Genomic DNA, 17,561 nt, shown 5'->3' with positions numbered 1-17,561 from the left:
CCAGGACCAGACCAGTGGGAGTACGGGGCGTGGGAGAGGGATGACTGTCGTTAACAGGAAGAAAAATTTCAAATTAGCAATGAGTCACGTCATTGGTTGCATTTGAAGCAGGAAATTTTACATCCAGTCACAGTAACGATGTTAACAAATAAATCAGACAGTTTAGTGAAATCCCCACAGCTGTGGTCTTGAAATAAAATCCCGAGTCCTCTACGTTCGAGACCGAATAAAAGTATGGTCAATTCCGAGACCGAGTAAAAGTGGCCTCCAAACTGATCTTGTGTACAGCACTACTGGACACTGTAAAACCAAAGAAAAACAGAATGCAATGATTTGCAAATCCTTTTCAACATATATTCAACTGAAAACAATACAAAGACAAGATACTCAACATTCACACTGAAACTTTGTTTTTGTAAATATACATCAATTCTGAACTTGATGCCTGCAACACATTCCAGTAAAGTTGAGACGGGGCAACAAAAGACTGGGGAAGATCAAAAAAAGCACCCATTTGGGACATTCTACAGTTAAACAGGTTCACTGAGTGGAATAGTCCAATAGTTTAAGAAAAGTTTCTGCCACAGGTGTCCCAACTTTTTTGGAAATAACACACACACACACACACACTGATTTAATGTAACTTTTATTCTGAATTCCATGTTTTCCATTGAAATATTCAATAAAAATTCAATAAAAGAAAGTGTAAAACAAAAGATACAAGCCACTCCACAATGTTTTACTGTATAATGATATAGTAACATCAATAATAAGCAAAACTATTATACAATTCTATTTAAGAAAAAAAAAGTACCATCCCAATTACAAGAAATTCCATTAAAGCAATAAAGATGTTAATGCTATTAGAGGGGCGGAAAATCGTATAATAAATGTAAGCAGTAATTTTTTTTTATACCTTTTTTAATTAATAAACAGGAGGAAGTTGATGCTGAAACTTTTAAGTCCATTTTAAAGAGGCCCAGTCATCACCAGATTGAGATAGAAAGTCACAATTACAAAGACCTTATCCGAGCATGAACATATACATGTGTCATATTTAGTGAAGTTTTCTTAAAATATGGTGAGATTCTATTTGAGAGCATGTGAAAGGATCAGGGCTGTCAGTGTCAAAAAAAATATTCACTCCCACTACATCGTCTCAAAAACTGAAATCTAAAATGAACAGAAACTATCCCCCAAAATATCCAGCCACTAAAAACTGGAGGATTTTTCTTGTCACAGTAGTATGCACACATTTCTAACAGCGGGAAGCTTTTTCTTTTATCTTCTGCTAATCCCCTTCTTTCCTCTCTCCATCTATACAATATGTATGTAAAATATTTTTTTATTTTTTGTTTATTTTTATATCTTCTTTACTGTTCGGAATAAAGCAAGCAATCAATCAATACATCCTTGCTGATTTTAACTAACTGACCTGGAGCGGGTTTCCCAAAAGCATCGTTGCACAAAGATCATCATTAAACAGTAGCGTGAGTATCCTAGTTAAGATGATCTTAGTGTTAAGAAGCTTTTGGGAAACTCACCCCGATCATCTATCAGAAGAAAGACATGGGATTAACAGTCACTATTCTATACGCTCACAAACTGACATCACACGTTACCTTTTTTTTTTTTGTCACAGCCTATGTTTGATTATTGCTTTAAAACATCTTCGGAGACACAGACGATTTTTAAACCAGCCTCCGGGAAGGACAGCCGACCCTCAATCTTCTTTCAAAATGAGCAATGCCTTAAACTTTCATTTCAAAATATAACCTTACAAATAATGCTTTATAGCTTTTCAGGCATTTGAGAAATCAATGCTATTATCTGTGCAGGAGTTTCTAGGATGTTCAAAGAACAAAAGCTTTTAGAGTTTTGGTATCGGAGTATCCAACTTTCTTCAAAAAAAGATTGCAGCCAAATACTTTAATGCTATGGGTCAAATACATTTTCTTCTTCTTCCAAAAAAAAGTTCAGGCCACTTTCTGGTGTATTATCAAACTTGTACGATTAAACTCATTTTGGTAACAATTCCTTACGTTCCTCTTCATCTCCATCTGAAAGAGAGAAATCATATTCATCATTAAAACAGATGACTTCTTACACATAAAGACAGTGTAAAGGAGAGTTCAGCAGTGCAGTGTGATATTTACTGCACGACTGACTACTCGAATACTGGTGTAATATTCTAAGGACAAAAATTTCTTAACTGAAGGTCAAATCTGCAGATAAATCTGACTCTACAAGTTTTTATCTGCCAGCTATCTATCAGTATCCCAGATCACCATATGAGAAATACAGCATCTGTATTTTACTGACCCTCTGAAACAAAAGCAGGCCTGAAGCTTCAGTACGGTGAGCTGGATGTTCAGATTAGATCTACACTGATCTTACAGTTTATAAATGTTCTGGTACATTGGAAATTCTCCAGCACGGATGAAAGCGAACCTTGTGGCTAATGTTACCACTAAAAATGGTCGACATTAGCTTAATAACTGAACTTTCAACTACAACCAAGTACTTAAAGTCAGCTAGCAGACTTGTACGACATGATCGTGAGCTTGATTTAAGAAAACGTTAAGGTTCTGGACTTTCTTCGTCTCTTGGAATTTCAATAATGTCGATTTATAGTTCCATTAAAGAGTAGTAAACTGTTGAGCTATAAATGTAAATTTGAGTACTTTTGAGATTTTCTAGCTTGGATGACAAAACATTGATGACTCTAAACAGCTCTTCACACAGAGAGAACCTTGTAATACTGAGATCACCACCTATTTAAATTCACACCCTTTATAAATAATTTGATCAAAATTACCAAGATTATCGGAGGCTCCATTATTAATGTCCTCCTGGCTGCTCTTTTCTGATCCAGAACTGCCACCCTGGCCTGAAAAACACAACAATGATTTGTTTTATTAAAGACGCCTTGGTTTAATGGAAATGTGGTTCAGATTTTTGCCAAATATATATATATATATATATATATATATATATATATATATATATATATATATATATTTTTTTTTTTTTACCAGAGTCTTGAGAGCTGTGAGACTCAGAATCTTTATCATCTTTTTTTTCTGATCCAACATTGTTCATATCTGGAAAAAGGAAAAACAAACAAATCAGGTAGAATGAGTATTTATTATTCATTCACACACTCATTACTTCTAAAGAAATCTCATCTCATCTCATTATCTGTAGCCGCTTTATCCTGTTCTACAGGGTCGCAGGCAAGCTGGAGCCTATCCCAGCTGACTACGGGCGAAAGGTGGGGTACACCCTGGACAAGTCGCCAGGTCATCACAGGAACATAAAGAGTATACAACATTAAAAACAAATTAAAATAGGACAATGCAATTGAATCATTCAGATGGAAAAGGCAATCTTAAACAGGTGGGTTTTGAGTGTGGACTTGAATTGTGAGAGTGAGTTTACAAAAAGTATTCATACCCCTTGAACTTTTTCACATTTTTCCACCTTACAACCACAGACTTAAAAGTTTTTTTTTTTTTACTGAGATTTTATGTGATAGACCAACACAGAGTAGCACATAATTGTGAAGTGAAACGAAAATGATAAATGGTCTTCAAAATTTTAAACAAATAAAAATCTGGAAAATGTGGCGTGCATTAGAATTCAGCCCCCTGTACTCTGATACCTCTAAATACAATCCAGTGCAATCAATTGCCTTCAGAAGTCATCTAATTAGTGAATAGAGTCCTACTGTGTGTAATTTACTCTCAGCATAAATACACTTGTTCTGTGAAGGCCTCAGTGGTTTGTTAGAGAACACTGAAGAACAAACAGCATCATGAAGACCAAAGAACTCACCAGACAGGTCAGGGATAAAGTTCTGGAGAAGTTTAAAGCAGGGTTAGGTTATAAAAAAAAATATATCCCAAGCTCTGAACATCTCAAGAAGCACTGTTCAAGCCATCATTCAAAAATGGAAAAAGTATGGCACAACTGCAAACCTACCAAGACATGGCCGGCCACCTAAACTGACAGAGCGAGCAAGGAGAGCACTGGTCAGAGAAGCAGCCAAGAGGCCCATGATCACTCTGGAGGAGCTGCAGAAATCCACAGCTCAGGTGGGAGAATCTGTGCACAGGGCAACTATAAGTCGTACACTCCACAAATCTGGCCTTTTTGGAAGAGTGGCAAGAAGAAAGCCATTGTTGAAAGACAATGAGAAGACAATAAGAAGTCAATAGAAGTCAAAGACAATAAGAAGTCCCGTTTGCAGTTTGCCAGAAGTCAAGTAGGGGACACAGCAAACATGTGGAAGAAGGTGCTTTGGTCAGATGAGACCAAAGTTGAACTTTTTGGCCTAAATGCAAAGCGCTATGTGTGGCGGAAAACTAACACTGCTCATCACCCTGCACACACCATCCCCACTGTGAAACATGGTGGTTGCAGCATCATGCTATGGGGATGCTTTTCTTCAGCAGGGACAGGGAAGCTGGTCAGAGTTGATGGGAAGATGGATGGAGCTAAATACAGGGCAATCCTGGAAGAAAACCTGTTGGAGGCTGCAAAAGACTTGAGACTGGGAAGGAGATTCACCTTCCAGCAAGACAATGACCCTAAACATACAGCCAGAGCTACAATGGAATGGTTTAGATCAAAGAATATTCATGTGTTAGAATGGCCCAGTCAAAGTCCAGACCTAAATCCCATTGAGCATCTGTGGCAAGACTTGAAAATTGCTGTTCGCAGACGCTCTCCATCCAATCTGGCTGAGCTTGAGCTATTTTGCAAAGAAGAATGGGCAAAAAATTTCAGTGTCCAGATGTGCAAAGCTGGTAGAGACATACCACAAAAGACTTGCAGCTGTAATTGCAGCAAAAGGTGGCTCTACAAAGTATTGACGCAGGGGGGCTGAATACTAATGCACACCACATTTTTCAGATTTTTATTTGTTTAAAATTTTGAAGACCATTTATCATTTTCATTTCACTTCACAATTATGTGCTACTCTGTGTTGGTCTATCACATAAAATCTCAATAAAAAAAAAAAAACTTTTAAGTCTGTGGTTGTAAGGTGGAAAAATGTGAAAAAGTTCAAGGGGTATGAATACTTTTTCAAGGCACTGTATGTTCCTTATGACAGGTGGTAAAGAATTCCAGAGCTGGGGAGCAGAGCAGCTGAAAGCTTTACTCCCCATGGTGATGAGACGGGCGGAGGGGACAGTCAAGTGAATAGAGGAGGATGATCTGAGGGAGCGGCATCATGGAGAAGATTGGAAATATATAATGGAGCAAGATTGTGGATGGCTTTGAATATGAGCAGAAGGCTTTTGTAATTGATGTGGAATTTGACCGGGAGCCAGTGAAGCTGTTGCAGGACAGAAGTGATGTGATGAATGGAGGGGGTTCTGGTGATGATACAGGCAGCTGAATTCTGGACCAGTTGAAGCTTGTGGACAGATTTGTGGGTAAGACCAAAAAGGAGGGAGCTGCAGTAGTCCAGGCAGGAGGTGACGAGGCTGTGACCAAGGATGGCAGTGGTATGGGAAGTAAGGGAGAGGCGGAGGCGGTTGATGTTGCGCAGATGGAAATAAGCAGACCGGGTAATGTTGGTGATGTGAGATTGAAATGAAAGAGTACTGTCGAGGATGACACTCAGACTTCAGTAGGGAGGAGAAAACGGAGCAATTGTCAATATCAAGAGAAAAACTGTCGGTTTTGGATAGTGTAGATTTTGTGCCAATGAGAAGAACCTCAGTTTTGTCACTATTTAGTTTAAGTAAATTTGAAGAGAACCAGGATTTTATTTCTGCCAAGCAGTTAGTAAGGGAGGAGGGTGGGAAGTTGGAGGTGGGTTTACTAGCAAAAGTAGAGCTGGGTGTCATCCACAACAGTAGAAGTTGATGTTATATTTACAAAAGATATTGCCAAGGGGAAGAAGATAAATGATGAAGAGGAGGGGCCCCAGGACAGAGCCCTGGGGCATACCTGAAGTGACAGAGGAAGGGTGGGATGTGAAAGTTTTAAGCTGAATGAACTGAGTGCAGCAGGAAAGGTATTATTTGAACCAGTTTAGAGGCGTCTCAGTGATACCAATGGAGGATAATCTATTGAGGAGGGTGGTGTGACAAATGGTGTCGAATGCTGCACTCAGGTCAAGGAGGATGAGGCTGGAGAGTGAACCAGAATCAGCTGCCATGAAGAGGTCACTGATGATTTTGATAAGAGCAGTTTCTGTGCTATGGAAAGGGCGGAACCCAGATTGGAACTGTTCATACAGGTTGTTGTGTGATAAATGAGTGTGAAGTTGAGTCGCTACTATTTTCTCAAGAACAGTAGCGACTCAAGAATTGCGCTGAATATTGATTTTTCAGGCGGCACGGTGGTGTAGTGGTTAGCGCTGTCGCCTCACAGCAAGAAGGTCTGGGTTCGAGCCCCGTGGCCTGCGAGGGCCTTTCTGTGTGGAGTTTGCATGTTCTCCCCGTGTCCGCATGGGTTTCCTCCGGGCGCTCCGGTTTCCCCCACAGTCCAAAGCACGGGCGATTGCTCTAAGACAACGAGGGAGGCTCAGCCTCCTCTAAAAATGACGAACATCGTGTAGGATGAATTGCGCTACGCTTATGTTATAGCCGACCTTATAACATTGCTATTTCAGATCCAGAATCATAGAAATATATGTGCTCAACCCATTACAGTGCAAAATCATTCCCTTACAACTTTAATGTGTGCATGAGTTTTTCCCCCTCGTGACAGCGCGATGCAGCCCAGCCTCAGTGGACTTCAATGGCATTTGGGAGCTCTACGCTTTCAATATCAAAATGCAAGACGATTATTGGACAAATACTGTGAAAACACCCGCCCACGGAGTCTCACGGACTCCCAGCCTCAGTGCACTTCAATGGCATTTGGGAGCTATGCGTTTTTCAATCTCAAAATGCAAGACGGTTATTGGACAAATACTGCGAAAATGCCCGCCTACGGACTCCCAGCCTCACATGGGAGGGACATGGCAAAGCTTTCCGCGAGGAGACTGGTGATTGGTGAAAGCGGCCGGATATTTTTTTTGATTGACAGCTCGTTTCAAATATAGACAGGCAGTGGTAAATTTCAGTTCAGTCCCATGCGGATTCGCAAGTGCTGTGGTGTATTGTAAGAGATCAGCTTACATTTCGATTTCATTCATTACATACGGTTTCTACCAGCTTTTTTAGTTTGTATATATTTTCATTGTAAATAAAGTGTAAATATAGTGTTGTCAAGTTTGCTATCTTAGTTCCAGAAATTTCATTTATTTGAGTGACTGAACTTGAACTTGAGGGGGCTAGTCAGCTAGCAAGAAAGCTGCGCACGGATGCCAAGCATTGCTGATTTAATTTTGGCGAAGCCATTTGCCAGTCTTCCTTTCGAGGAAAAAATTAAAATTAAAGAGCAGGGTAGACCAACGCCTCAAATTGACTTGGTGAAAAAGGTAGGGAATAATACTCGTTCCTTTCAGCTCTCCTGGTACGAGAAAGTGAATTGGCTAACAGCAAGTGACCCACATCAACAACAGTAAATAGGCTACTTTAGTAATATGTCATGTCATGGATGGACCAAAAATATAGAATCTATTTAAAATGTTTATGCTGAGTATATTATATTGGAATATATATTTTTCTGGATATGAATTAAAACACAGCTACAATTTGGAAAACATTTTTAAACAAAAACACAGCCGAGAACATTTCACACTACAGACCTGGATTAAAAGTGAAAGGTTATCAAAATTGTCAATAAAACATTTCTCAGTGGGGTGGCACGGTGGTGTAGTGGTTAGCTCTGTCGCCTCACAGCAAGAAGGTCCGGGTTCGAGCCCCGTGGCCGGTGAGGGCCTTTCTGTGTGGAGTTTGCATGTTCTCCCCGTGTCCGCGTGGGTTTCCTCCGGGTGCTCCGGTTTCCCCCACAGTCCAAAGACATGCAGGTTAGGTTAACTGGTGACTCTAAATTGACTGTAGGTGTGAATGTGAGTGTGAATGGTTGTCTGTGTCTATGTGTCAGCCCTGTGATGACCTGGCGACTTGTCCAGGGTGTACCCCGCCTTTCGCCCGTAGTCAGCTGGGATAGGCTCCAGCTTGCCTGCGACCCTGTAGAACAGGATAAAGCGGCTAGAGATAATGAGATGAGACATTTCTCAGTCAAAATAAGTAAAATATAGGGAAAGTGTCATTGAATGAAATGTGTGGCACCCAGCTCTACTGCTGAGGTTCCTGACAAAGACCTGCTTTCAATAATGATCAATTTTTAAACATGCCACAATTTTAAAATACAAAATGTTAAAATATACCCCTCCCCCCCAACACCACCATCATGTATATTGGACAGTAGGCTAATGGGCCAAAAGAACCTGTTATTTCACAGTTTGTGACGCTGCCAACAATCAGCCAGATCAGAGGCAAGAGTATGGGCAAAATTGATGTTTTTTCTTTTAAAATCTGGAAATATCATAACCGACCAGCCTCCCCTGTTTGAAAGACTACCAGCCGCCACTGGTCCAAAGACATGCAGGTTAGGTTAACTGGTGACTCTAAATTGAGCGTAGGTGTGAATGTGAGTGTGAATGGTTGTCTGTGTCTATGTGTCAGCCCTGTGACGACCTGGCGACTTGTCCAGGGTGTACCCCGCCTTTCACCCGTAGTCAGCTGGGATAGGCTCCAGCTTGCCTGCGACCCTGTAGAACAGGATAAAGTGGCTAGAGATAATGAGATGAGATTGGTTTTTCAATATTGAAAATAAATATCACTGTGGAAATCAGCACCTAATGCAAATGCACTATTTGAACACCTGAAGTCCCATGTGCCCAACCCAAACAGGGAGCATGCTGGGTCACATGATCGCTTTCTTTTGTGAAGATCCTGTACTATTACAGGGAATCATCTGCACTTATGAAGTGGTCAATAGCTCTGGCTCAACCTACCTGCATTATACATTATACAGTTACACAACCATGTTAACAGTTAAAGACAGAGAATGAGGGGATGGAAACTAGTAATTTTAGCCACTTTGGAGCTCCATTTCCAGTTAAAGTGCTGCCTCAAGTGCTGCTACGGAGCTCTTTGTGGATCAGAGAGTTTGGAATAAACAAACAAATTTATAAATCCTCCCAACATGTTTAGTTTTGAAGATATGTTGTGTACATTGTGTTTACAATATTAAACCTTTGTTCATAGGGATTTTTAATTTACAAAATCATGAAGCTAGTATCGTGAGTGGAACTGTGACTGGAGTAACATGACACCCTTCATGAGCAGGGAATAAGGTCCTTCTGCAGAACTGTTATCACTCCGCTTAAAGACATGTATGATATCGATAAGTCAAAATAGAGGAAATGCGACAAAAATAAGACTAGAGTATTCCACTTTAAAGTGTATCATAATAGTGGTCATAATATAACAAAACTACAATACTATAGTAACACGTTATACTTAGTTTATAATGCTAAATAATGAAAGACAGTGTTACAAAGTACACTTACTGGGGAACCCTTTTTTATTCTTAAAGCTGATTGGAATTTTGTGTATTTATTACACTCTCAGTTTGCCTGCACATGACTGTTAGTTAACTTTGTACCTGCAAAGTGACCTACAAAGCAGTTCTCTCTTTTTCACAGTCTTGTATTAACCACAAGTTCCACCTACCAATAGAACATGATCCAGTCACTGGTGCCGCCGCTGGCGCAGCCGCTGGTGCAGCCGCTGGCGCAGCCGCTGGTGCAGCCGCTGGCGCAGCCGCTGGTGCAGCCGCTGGCGCAGCCGCTGGTGCAGCCGCTGGCGCAGCCGCTGGCGCAGCTGCAGCTCCAGTCAGTGGCATTTGCGCTGAACAGATTCAACAAAGCAGCTTGTCTTTATGATGTAACCAAAAATTAACATGTATAAACTTGTAACACAATCACAAGGCATGAGAACACACAGTCTAAAGGTGCACTGGCCAGATCATTTTTCTGTTCTGGAATATGACCGACAATTAGCTTACAATTAATTTAAATACTGAAGAATTCTGGGTACAATATAAATCATTTTATGGTTCATATTGTGGTCCCCCCCTTTTTTATATTTTCCTTCAGTCTTCTGTGCTTAATAGGACTTCTTGTATTAAGGTTCTAATCACCATTTGATCTTCATCATAACTGACCAAGCATAAATCCCACCTACCTGGAGATAACATTTGAACATTGCTGCTTGTTGAGCATCTACTCAGAGGTCGACAAGCTAAACAGATTAAAGAAATAGAACAGCAAATAAATAAACATTCCCATTATAAATACTGTTCTTTCTATTGCAGATAAGGAATTCTTTAAAAAAAAATAAATAAATAACGTTAATGTACAGGTGTAACGACACATGACAATACAATGCATCATAATGCAAACATATTACGATGTGTCTCATGGAAATGTGGAGTCACACTGTAGAAAATCAGCATCCAATGCAACTGTTTAATACGTAGGTCACAAACTATTTTTAAACTAAAGCTGTCGATAAACAATTTTAGTGACTTTGGAGCTCTATTGCCAGTTAAAGTGTTGCCTCAGTGCTGCTATGGAGCTCATTAGGGTTCATTCCATTCCATGGCATTTAGCAGAACTCTTATCCAGAGTGACGTACAATGAGTGCAAAAGTCAGGTACACGAAGTGCTGAACTTCTAGACAAGAATGTTCTGGTGCCAACTGAACAAGTGACAGCAATGCCAAGTGTAATATTCTGTTGAACCAATACAACCAATTAAGGCATCAAATACGCCATGTTTTGCTACAGATGGAAATGCTCTTTCAAGGCATATGATATATGCTCCAAGTAATACATAAAACCTGGAAACTGACAAATTCATATAGATTTTTAATATTAGACTATTATTATCATCCTTCAGAAGCACATAGCTGTGTACTTCTACTTGATCTCCAGATACAGTGGCTGATGTTTGAAGTTTTGCTTCTACTGACACTGTAGTTTGTTTAAATTGTAGAACTGGGTACGGTAAAACTCGCAGAATAAAGATAAGCTGAATATTTAGACACAAGATACAAATATTAGTTCTCCGATACAATTTTGTGATTGTATTTTGAGTACAGTGGCTATTTTACAGTTCTGTTTGTGGTGAAACATGGCATATTTGATACCTTAATAAATATAGTTTGGTTCAAGAGACCAACTTCATATTTTGAGAATATATTAATGAAGACGTGCTCTTTCCAGTGGTATAATTGTTTTTACAGTAGACCTTGTCATACATGAGCAATATGCATTTGAAATATAGGCGTGAAATGATTTTTCTTCATTTTTAATGCCTCATAAATCAGAAAATTTTTTATTTCTTTTAGAAAAATACTGAGTCACCAAAATAGTACTACAACATGAGAAATAAAGACCAAAATTTGAAAGGTATGATGTGCTTCAATGTGGAAATACAGAGGGCCAAAACAGCTCCAAAGCACAAACGATTTTTAAAAAAATTTTTTTAGCAAGCTATAAACTGACAAATATGCAACTGTGGATATTTTTTTATAGTAGTTAAAGACATCTAGACTATGTTCAGACTGCACCCTGAAACGACCCATATCTGATTTTTTTGCCCATATGCGACCTGTATCCGATTTGTTATTGACAATCTGAACGACACAGATCCGATTTTTTCACATGCGACCCAGGCCGCTTGGATATGTGGTCCTAATTCCGATGCATATCCGATATTTTCACATGCGACTGCAGTCTGACTGGACAGGTCGCATTCATGTGACCTACACGTCATCAACAAGAGACAAACGTCACTATTCTGCGTTGGCTAATCCAGCCTCTTTGGTGGAAAACAACAACATTTGTACAGTTTTCAGAATTTAAATAGACTTTTATAGAATTGATCAAGCTAATGGTGGATTTGGTAGGGACCTGGATGTTAAACCATCCTGTATTACAAGATTATAAGATTGTTCTGGAAATTTCCAGTAATTTGACACCTTCAGTCTCATTAGTCTGCTGCCCACATGAGTTCCGCCGCCGCCACAAAAACCACATCGCCAGGTCTCGCCTCATCTCCATGCTTTACTTGCAAACTTGAAGAGTGCGCTTTTTTTTGTTTACATATTACGTAGATGTGCTTATTACGTGTCAATTTGCGCATGCGGGACACTTTTCGGTCGTTTTCCGTTCATATTGGAGATCGCATACAAGTCTCATATAATTGGTAATGTGACCGGCCTAACAAAAAAATCAGATTTCACAACAAATCGGATACGGGTCGTTTCAGGTTGCAGTCTGAACGTAGTGCTAGTACCTAAGAACAACTCCTGAAAAAGAGAACATAACATCTATCATCATGTGGTTAGACTTACACAATCTTCCCATCCTTATAAGGATGCCACAAACACATCCCACCACAAGCAGTGTGACTCCAACTCCGACTATTCCTCCGATAATCCCACTCTGAATCTTTGGTACAGTACAATCGAGGCATGGAGGTGCTTCAAAAGAAAAACAAACAAAAAATGGATTAATGGAACTTTTCTACCAACTCTGGCATTAAACAAACTGTAAGGAACACACACACACACACACACACACACACACACACACACACACACACACAGTAAGTAAATTATTATATTTACCTTGGTTTTGTGGAGAAATTATTGGTTCTTTAAGGGTGATGTGGTCCACATAACAATCGTACATTGTCTCTGCATTCTTCAGGATCTCCACACTCTTCCTCACCTGGTAGGTGCCATCACCATTAGGTCTGACTCCACTGGATGTGACCAGATGTTCAGGTAGAGAAGTTTTGAGCTTCCTCAAAGACACTCTGACATCTTTAGGGTAGAACCCTGTGACCAGGCAGGTCAGGGTCAGCTTGCCGGGGTCAGTTAATGCTTTCTTTGTAAACACATGCACCACTGGAGCAGCTGAAAATACAGAAACATTGGATGTTTTTTATTACTTTCTTGTGAATATCAACTAAGAACTGAAGTGACTCCAGTTAAATCCTTTGGATACTCACAATGGTTTTTCAGCTGCTCTTCTCCATAAACCATGAACTTGGTGAGCCAGTCCACACACTCCTTCTCCAGGTAACCCTTGGTGTACTGGTTCAGGATGTCCACGTCATCCCATTTCCTTTTGGTCACCTGAGCAGCTGCGACTGGAGCAATCCACCTCGAGTTCACCTCATCGAAGGAGAGGAACTCAGTGCCATCGTAGCTGTACTCATCAATTCCTTTCAGAAATTTAATACTTCCATCTGGACCTTTATCAATCACACAGCCATGTCTCCACTGAAGAACATGAAGATCTGAAATGGAGACAGTGCACTAAAGAGAATAAGTGTCTGCCCCGAAACATTAAGAATCATAAAATATGATCCTTTTATGAGTAATGATACAGAGAATTTACAAACCGGACTTATTGTGTCTCATACGATCTATCAGGATGTCCACGTTGACCTTAAACCACTGCTCTTTGCTCTTGCGGGACAGAGTGCCTTTCTCCCAGTAATCCGCAGCCATCTTCTTCGCCATCCAATCCTGTTTAGGAACCTTAATCTGACTCTTACTGTTGTAGTAGTCGAGTTCTCGGTCATCGAGTGTTCCCAGTGCAATGAAGTCATAGATTCCAGGAAGGTCGAGGGGTCGGGACAGAGCCGTGTAGGTGTAAAATAGAGAGTGCTCATCTAGAGAAGCTGTACAGGGAGGTTATTTTAGCAACTTTCACTTTTGTTTGAAACCAAATCCTGTCCCAAAGTTCATACTTCCATTATTCGCCTGTATAAACAGTTCACAGTGTGTGTGCAGCTTTAATACAACGCAAGCAGGTTTAGCTGTTCATCACTGAAGCACATGTGGAGTTTCTGAGCCACTGAAACAGGCTGTAATAGGAGGTGTAATACAGAGAGTGCTCAGCTGTTCGAAAACAAACAAGGCGTGGCCACTCATGATAAGGTGCCCTGACCAAGCAAGTACCAATCTTGGAATCTTGGACACTTCACCATAACTTGGTAAAATGTCACTGGATGTGTTACTGATGTCCAGTAAAAGGTCTATAACAGAGGTGTTAAAGGTATGACCTATGGCTCAAGACTCAGGACCGGCCTCATAAAGGTTCTAATCTTTCCTCACACTGTCCTTGTTCATTTCAGCCAGCTGTTTCTTTCTCAGGGAGGTTCACAGCTCACAATCTGTACCGTTCTCATCCTGCTTTTTTCTGTCCATTTCTGCTGGCTGATATATTCTTAACTTCAGGCCATGGTTTCTTGATCAGGCCTACAGCTTGGTTCAACTCCTCCTGAATTGTTCTTGATTACGTCCCACTATATCCAGTAAAAAGGTAACTGGGGGGTTAAAGATCTGGCCCAAGGCCTGGAACCGGCCTAATAAAGGTTCCTCTCCAGCTCAGCTCACTAAATGAATTTAGAATTCAACTTCTGAATTAAAATTTTCTTGTGGATTGGGATTGAAATGAAAGACACACACAAAAAAGTGCTAGTCTCTGTCAGTCCACTTGGGGGCAAAATACAGCAATAAACGCAAAACTAATAAATGACTTATTAGGAAGATAGAAAATATCTACAGATCTAAACATGTATCTTTCTAAAATATCTAATTTAAGGGTTTTATACCAACAAGGTGTGAACATGCATGCAATCAGAATTGTACATTTTTAATTGCAAATCTATAATCATCCAGTTATCAATAAATAAATCAACCATACTTTGTCTATTTAAAACCATAGAATTTCAGTCATAAAGAGGAAGTACCAGGGCTAGTTTGTCCATTTATGACCTATAATTCTAGTTCAATCCGTTTCAGTTCCAGGTTTTACCGCTACATCATTTTTTCCCATATCTTATTCTTTTTTATATTTGTATATGTAAATACTTAATTTAATTTATCTAGAAGTTCTCTATTTTCTATTCTCCTGTAATGATGCTGCTGGAATTTTAATTTCCCTGAGGGCACCCTCCCAAAGGGATCAATAAAGATCGATCGATCGATCGATCTATCTATCTATCTATCTATCTATCTATCTATCTATCTATCTATCTATCTATCTATCTATCTATCTATCTATCTATCTATCTATCTATCTATCTATCTATCTATCTATCTATCTATCTATCTATCTATCTATCTATCTATCTGGGACATTCCACCGAATGGGTGCCATTTGCTTGTTGTACCACTCCCAAATTAAACTTAATTTGTTATATCTTTTCAACACTGATTATAATAACACACATATTTAACTATTCAAAATGTGTATTGGTCAACCACAGGCTATGTTATTTATTTTTTTTACAAGGTTTGGAAGTCAAAGATGGCTGCATACTCTTTATATGAGTAACAGGACTGAAAGTAACAGGACTGAGTTTTTAGCCTAGGATGAGCTAATACATGGAATTAAGCCACATGGCGTCATCGCTAATAGCATGACCACACTTAGCACATTCTAGTGATTTACCAAAAATCTGTATTTTTAAAATAAACAAATATCATCTAAGAAATAATTTAAGTAACAGGACAGCATGTTGACATTGACCTTATCAGTCAAAGTTAAAAAAAAAATCATCAAATATACAGAAAAGTAAATTAGAGAACTAACTTTTGGTCTTCCCATGGCCTTCAGAAGCCACAACTGATGTAACTTCCTGTTGAGCATGTGATTTATGGGATGTTCCAAATTTGTCAGATGGGGTAATATGTTTGGGTAACAGGACTGAGTGAAAACCCAGGGACACAACTAAAATGTTTATTTTAACTAAGATATTGTGGATTTCTTATGAAAAAAAAATATTTAAACCATGGATAGGATATGGAGTCACACAACAGTGCAAAAGAAATACTGTTTCTGAAGGATTTTAATCATAATATTTCATAGTTAAGTATAAAGTTAGAGTGCGGGGACAGGTAACACATGCTATTTTTCAGTGTTTTAGGTAGTTTTTATTAATCCTTACAATTATATATCTTAAATTTGAAATCAGATCAATGTGCAGGACATTCTGCGTAATAAGGAAATTTATTTTAAAGTACATTTTTATGTGCATTTATACATATAATTTTCTAGGGACGGAAATGGCACCGATTCAGTGGAATGGCTCATCTATCTATCTATGTGGAAGACTCATGGACACACTGGGTTTACTTTCAGTTTGAGAGTGTGGACTTTTCCATTTTTGCTTGAAACCCAGTCAGAAGTAAAGCCTTTTATTTACTTTATTTACAACCTTCATATCTCTCTCTCTCTCTCTCTCTCTCACACACCTCTCATGGTTCTTCACCAATATATAGGATATGGAATTAGTATACAGTGTTTGGGCACTGTGTGAGACGGCTGCGTCTCCAGTAGCTCTGTAGTTTTTAGCTCTTTAAACCTCTTTTTCCCACCTTTTTTTAAACTTTTTTGTTCTTCTTACGAGGACATAGTGTGTTTAACTATATAACATGGATATATTTAACTTCTTAATTTCCCTGAAGGAACCCTCGCAAAGAGATCACTAAAGTTTTATCTAATCTAATCTCTAGTATAGAACTGATGAAAAATAATTATTTAAATTATAACAACATAAAAAAAAATAATTATATATATATGTGTGTGTGTGTGTGTGTGTGCGTATTGCCATTCCAGGCTGCTATCTGACAGGAACAGAGAGAACAGATACAGAGGGCTGATTTGGGGGGAATTACAGTTCCTTGTTCCAGGTTGTTGTCCTTTGAGCATGACGTAAAGCATTGCTTAGGTAACACCCCTCCCTTACCTAGCTCAACAACAAGAAATAATAGGAGAAGAAATAATCTGAGTGATTCCAATAATAATAATAATAATAATAATAATAATAATAATAATAGACCTCAGACTCTCCCGGATGGTGTGTGTTCAGTGTTCACTGGATCTGATCATTAACACTGACTTCACAGCCTTTCTGTTCCTGCTTTACTTTCGATTTCAGAAAGTTCTGTGTTTCGGAGTCCAAACTGAGGGCTAAACCCGATTCCTGAGGCTGAATAAAGTGTAAACTCACCGCTGAGGGCTGGATCACAAACACACACCAGCAGCAGCCCTGCCAGGAGGAGAGAGATGCGACCCATTCTCACAAAACAACACCATGCAACGCCTGCCAGTCTCACTGCACCCACTGGGGCTGCTGCGGAGCGGACTCGAACCATACCACACCGGCACAGGGGGCGGGGCCACGACTCACCAATGACAAAAGGCCCCTGGACTGTTTTAACCAATCAGCGTCCGCGTGTCATTAATCTCCGGGCAGAATCAGCCTGTGCAGGCTGTGGAAAGGGCTGGACACGCCTTCTAATTATTCTCACTCTTTAGTCTTTATTTGTATTATAATTTATTTTATTATTTTTTTTTATCCATTAATTTTTATTATTCTTTATTTTCATTTATTTATTTTTATAATGCTTCATGAGTGCAAATGTTTTATTTGAATGGGAATTGTTTTATTTATTATTGATCTTAACCTGATTTTGTAAATTCAATTGTTTACTTGTATTTTTATGTCTATGTCTAATGTGACAATGTGTTGAAGCTGTTGTTTTTAGCTCTTT

The 17,561-nt window shown here is 39.3% G+C and overlaps 1 protein-coding gene across 1 annotated transcript; it reads right to left on the bottom strand.

Annotated features, from left to right (window-relative positions):
* Positions 1-630: 630 nt before the first annotated feature.
* On the bottom strand, positions 631-17,153 carry LOC132882188 (major histocompatibility complex class I-related gene protein-like). Its single transcript, XM_060915477.1, has 10 exons — positions 17,018-17,153; positions 13,397-13,678; positions 13,001-13,291; positions 12,615-12,905; positions 12,339-12,467; positions 10,164-10,220; positions 9,651-9,827; positions 3,036-3,104; positions 2,819-2,890; positions 631-2,060 (listed from the first exon to the last, which is right to left on the bottom strand). Exons 1-10 carry the CDS (start codon positions 17,082-17,084, stop codon positions 2,020-2,022), a joined length of 1,476 nt encoding a protein of 491 aa, XP_060771460.1. The 5' UTR covers positions 17,085-17,153; the 3' UTR covers positions 631-2,019.
* Between the last annotated feature and the right edge of the window lie 408 nt (positions 17,154-17,561).

The sequence above is a fragment of the Neoarius graeffei genome, chromosome 2 (assembly GCF_027579695.1).
Source record: "Neoarius graeffei isolate fNeoGra1 chromosome 2, fNeoGra1.pri, whole genome shotgun sequence".
NCBI classification, from domain to species: Eukaryota; Metazoa; Chordata; class Actinopteri; order Siluriformes; family Ariidae; genus Neoarius; species Neoarius graeffei.
This window is presented reverse-complemented; position numbering and strand designations above follow the sequence as displayed.

Excerpts from the sequence above, each read along its gene's own strand:
- LOC132882188 (XM_060915477.1), bottom strand. The coding sequence starts at position 17,084 with ATGGGTCGCATCTCTCTCCTCCTGGCAGGGCTGCTGCTGGTGTGTGTT. Across the intron at positions 10,221-12,338 it reads TATAAGGATGGGAAGATTGT|CTTGTCGACCTCTGAGTAGA; the intron begins GTAAGTCTAACC and ends TAATCTGTTTAG. Across the intron at positions 2,891-3,035 it reads TCACAGCTCTCAAGACTCTG|GCCAGGGTGGCAGTTCTGGA; the intron begins GTAAAAAAAAAA and ends TGTGTTTTTCAG.